The sequence below is a fragment of the Antrostomus carolinensis genome, unplaced genomic scaffold, assembly GCF_000700745.2.
Source record: "Antrostomus carolinensis isolate BGI_N321 unplaced genomic scaffold, ASM70074v2 scaffold39747, whole genome shotgun sequence".
Classification (NCBI taxonomy): domain Eukaryota; kingdom Metazoa; phylum Chordata; class Aves; order Caprimulgiformes; family Caprimulgidae; genus Antrostomus; species Antrostomus carolinensis.
Window position 1 is genome coordinate 1269 of NW_010326032.1, and position 5041 is coordinate 6309.

A 5041-nucleotide genomic window follows, 5' to 3' on the forward strand; every position below is an offset into this window, starting at 1 on the left:
CTGGTGGGACGTGCCACGGAGGGCAAAGCCGCCTTCCACGGGGACACACGGTTGGGTTTAAGGTTTTCTATCAGAGGCATTAGGATGGGGCTGTTCCATAGCTGAACTTCTACAAAGAAACCAGAGCAACACTGCAGGTCCTCAGGTACGAGGACCAAGACGATCCTTTACTGTCCAAAAGCTCCCTAGACTGGTCAAATGCCTATCAACTGCATCAGCACTGGCAATAACCCAGTGTCTTGCAGAGAGGTTGCTATCTACAGAAACCATCTGTGGTTCCTGAGTCACAGCAGTTAAAGTGCAAAAATAACAGGTTGAGTGCACAACGCTATTCTGCTGGGAAGTTCTGAGCAGCACAGTAGGCCCAGATCCGTGCACAGGAATTAAAAAGTAGTTTAATATAAAAATAGAGCTTTAAGAATACCAAAACAATCTGACAAGGCTCGTGCCTCTGAAAGAGCTAGCACATTTAAGAACTGCATTTTTCAGGAAATATTTCAGTTGGAGAACTTCAGGAAAACAATTTTTCAAAGCCTGAAATAATTCACGTACATGCAGTAACAACACAGGAGAAAGGGAGGAAGATTTTCTAGTATGCACTTCAGTGTGCAAGATTATCATTCCAGTGTATTACAGTTCATTTTGCACATGACAGTTCTCTCTCAGCGAAAGCACACTTGCAGCAGCATTATTTTCATCTTTATGCCAAAGATTCATACAAAATTATTATTCTCAAGTCTCAAAAACTGAAGAGGGGATTCTGGAGTGTGACTGAACTGAGATTAATTCTGCATCTGCAGAGTGCCACATCCACACAGTCTCACTAAAAAAAAAAAAATAAGTCAGTAGAAATTCTTGCATGTTGTAAGGATTCTAGTCTGTTTATCATTTTTTGCTGACTTGGTATTTCAGACTACTTAAAAAATCCATTTTAATTTTCTTAATATTTTTTAAGATAAAATTTATACTCTCATTTCTCTTGCCATTCTGCAAGTGGTTTTATCTCAAAATGGCTATTCAGTATTGAAAAGCACCTAGAATAATGTAATTCCAAGTTCCAATAGCATCATGTTTTCAAACTAGTTGCATCTCTCCTCTTCTGTATATGCCTGCTATTCCCATTGTTTATGTCCACTCAGCATATGAGATACAAGACTGAATCATTCCTGGCACTAAAACCACGCAATCCGCTGAGACGCTGGTACCTGTAGTTCAGCATGTCTTTCTTGCAAAGTCCCTTAGGAAAGGTAGTATGTAAATCTGCAATGGACATGGCTGATATCAGTTTTCAAGAGCTGATTTCCTTGGCTCAAAATTTTCCCTTCGGAAGAGCTTTAATTCTCTCAGTTCTTGTGGCTGTAAACTCTGGTCCACGCCAGGAGTTAGCTTGTAATTTAAAGGAGATTCAATATAACCGTTTCTGTACAGACAGACCCGCTTGCAGAATTCAAAGGTGCTAAACATCACACCGAAGTATGGGACAATCTGATTGAAAAAAAAAAAGGCAACATAAGATTAAAAAACCCACCAATATTAAACTCTCTAGTAGCATTCTTAGCTTAGATGTTTTAAAAAAGGAAACTTCTAGGACTTCAGATCTGATCTGCTAATAGAGTTGTGCTCATTTATATAAAATCAGTCTCACCTCCAACTAGGCTGGCACCTGCAGCATGCTAGAAGTAGTTTATTATTGGTACTTAACTAATTATAACAATATTGTGAGGAACAAGGTCTGTGCTAGCCTATAGATTACCACAACTTGTCAAATACCTAAGCAGAGTGACTGAACAATTTTCTTCCTTTGCCCCATGCAGAATCTGGTGCCATGTGGCTTTACACCAGCCAGGGCAGGGCCAGGCACAGACAGGCCATCACAATCAATCACACTGTCACTCAATTACCATTCATTAGCTGACCTGTAGTACTACATGTAGGTAACCCTCACCACAGCACTACAAAATGTATTTATGTAAACTGAGTTACCTTCTGTTCAAGCTACCATGCTTTATTTCATGCCTTCAATGCAGCAAGGGCTGTTGTAACCCATAGGCATGCATTAGATAGGTGGCTGAAAATACTATTTTTGACTTAAGTGGCTTATACAAGTGCAATTTTCTTTACAGCTCCTCAGTACAACATGTCACAATATTGGAGCTCAGCTGAGAAGTAGAACTTGTTTAGCTGTTGTAAGTGGATCACTTGCAATCCCCCATCCATACCCTGGCTGGTGTGTCAGTAGCACTCCCTTCTCTAAGGACATTCAAATGAACTTGAAAGTAGTGACATCTAGAAGCCAAGCTTATGTTTGGGGAAATATGACCAAACCAAGTTCCAAGGCTGGTTTATAACCTGTTCTGTCACAGACTCTGTCATCCAAATAAGCCAGAAGCTTTATAACCCTAACTATGCAAAAGTGTGTCCTGATTACTTCAGGATAGTCTTTGGGATGAAAGCAAAACCTCACCTTGAGCAGACTGGGTGTGAGTCCACTCCAAAGTCCAAGCAGACCTTTGCTCTTCACAGTTTGCCGGAAACAGTCAACCATGCCAGTAAAATGGACATCAACTGCTCCATAGTGGGGAAGCCAAGGACTCTGTGCCTGTTCAAGAGACACCCAGGGGGATTTAGAACAAGCAAAGAAAAACCAAAGTAATTAAAGATAATTATTTTCTCCATTCTGGTACACAAGGAACACTTAACGCCAGGTGTCAACAGACTGATCTTGATTCTTCCATCAGCCCAAAACAATCAGCTATTTTGCCTTGAAATACAAACTACAAAGGGAGGGAATTCACTCTCTGATAGTAAGGAAGAGAGCAGTAATTTCACACAGCACTTCCTTTTGTGCTATGTCACTACTAGAAATAAATGCCACCCTCATGAAGACAAACCATCCAAACCAGAGCTGCATAATGCATCAGCCCCATGTCTGCCAGCTGCTCGGGTCTGGGGAGAGGTATTTCACATCACTGGCAGTGGAGCACCGATGAGAGGGAAGCTTGGGGCTGTCCCCAGATGCCACACTGCCTTCCTGTAATTGTGATCAAACAGAAGAGCGTGCTGACTTCCCTCTGGCTGCTGAGGCTGTGTCCACACTGCAGTGACAAGGGTGAACTGTACTATGGCTTGAGTAGCAGCAGCACAGCAGAAACAAAAGAACAGAGATTTCAGCCCAGGCTGTGCAAGCCCACCAAGGGCTGCAGGTGAGCAGTTGGTGCTTGTGCTTCCCTATCTTTGTCAGTTGATCCGGAATGGTTAGTTAGCTTGGGAGCATCCTGCTGGACTGCAGCTACATTTCCAACTGCAGTATAGACAGTGTCTGTTCACATGGAAGAAACACAGTGGGTCATTTTTAACAGCAAAATCCTTCCTTCATTAATCTCCTACTGCCTTAGCACAGACAGGATAACCTGACCTTCAATAATCCCATCCTCATCCATCTGTGCACATGCAGCCAAGGGTTTGTTTTGCGTCGGCAAATCAGGGTTTCACTCAAACACATGGCAAGTGACACTTCTCAGTCAGAAGCGCGTGGGGACCCCAGGACACAGGTTGGTAACTTGCATGTGCAAGCTGATCACCACAGGGCAGAAGTTTGATAAAAATGAGACATGTACAGTTAATTGATTGGTGAATGTGGGTATCATTAGCTCTCCATTGATCTGAAACAGCATGTGGTGTAGCATTTTTCCCCTCCTTGGCCAGACCAACCTACAGCTTCTCAGACCTGCTAAGCCTATGACAAGCCTCTCATAAACCGACAAGTGGTGATGACATTTCCTAGATGCCCCAGCTATAGCATTTCAAATGCTTGGCAGCTTAGATGCTGGAAATGGAAACAGATCAAAAACTCATGCTCTAGGTATGTAAGAGAAGTTGCTAATCAAATAGGTTTAATGCTGTTGCATCCCTTTGTATTACTGGCAAGTCTGCTGCTAAAATTTAGAAGCTAACAAAAAACCCCTAATCAACCCACACACTAACTGCACAGTCATCTTTATCTACAAAAAAATCACATCTCAGGATTTTTTCCTCACTTTTTCTATGTATGATTGAAATGCATGTGAAATACTTCTGATGGCAGGTAACAGGTAAAACCATATAGTCTCCTTTTGACAGGGCTTTAGGAGGTGGGAAAGCAGCTGTCTGCACTGAGAAAAAAGGCAACAGGTTTCCACCACACCCTGATTTGTTATTTTCTAGATCCCCTTTATCATGCCCTGTCTCTTTTATCCCAAACAATAGTAGGGCTGAGGATTTAATCCATGGTCTTTTACACTTTAAGGAGAAAAGAAGAATTTGTTTCTCTCTGAACTTTCTCAACAGTGCACCTGATTTGTAAGAGAGGGGTCACATTTGTTGGGGGAGAAAATATTTAACTGTTATAACTGACCGTCCCCTTTGTGTCTATTGGCCTTGCTAACTTCATGGGGCTCCAGCTTTTCCATAATTCCTAACTCCGGTGCAAGCTCCCACAGCTTCCTGTTTTAGGACTCAGAGAGGCAGGTCTTGTGGGATTTAACTGCTGTGATTTTACAGTATTACCAGCCCTGCCTTGCAAGATAATGGAGCTAGTCTGGTAGTCAAGGGTCGTGCGTATGTTCACTTAGGCTTGTTTGCTACAAGGAAGCTCAGTTGTCTGCTTGGCTCTGTTACTTAAGGGGTGTAAGGGTTTAAAAAGCAATAGCTAAATCCAACAGTGAGAAAGAGAGAAATGTCTTTTCAAGCCTTAATCCACAGTACTTGGGCAACTCCTGCACAAAGACTCTCATGACTGTACTGTAGAAGATGCTGAGTGCTACAACTGAGACTTCAAGGACCAGTTCCACTAAGAATGGTGATATTAGCACCAGGGATGCTTAGAAGAGCACTTAAATGATATAAGTACCCTTAAAAATGCCAACAGCAGTCCTAGAAAAGCTGGATTCAAAACCCTGCTCTGCTCTCTGGACTGTCAGTAAATTTTTACAAGTTTTTTTGGTAAAGGAAGTTATAGGCAGCCAAGCACTGAAGAGGGACAGCTTTCCAAAATGCTTCAGGA

At 42.3% G+C, this 5041-nt stretch overlaps 1 protein-coding gene across 1 annotated transcript in view; it reads right to left on the reverse strand.

The window, feature by feature from the left end:
- Nucleotides 1–1124: 1124 nt before the first annotated feature.
- SLC25A43 (solute carrier family 25 member 43) overlaps nt 1125–5041 on the reverse strand; it is a gene marked incomplete at its 5' end in the record, with an annotated part of 15111 nt that continues 11194 nt past the window's right edge. The window contains 2 exons of the mRNA XM_029085829.1: nt 1125–1485; nt 2465–2599. Coding sequence (XP_028941662.1) covers nt 1282–1485; nt 2465–2599 — 339 coding nt within the window. The remainder of the gene's footprint in view (nt 1486–2464; nt 2600–5041) is intronic.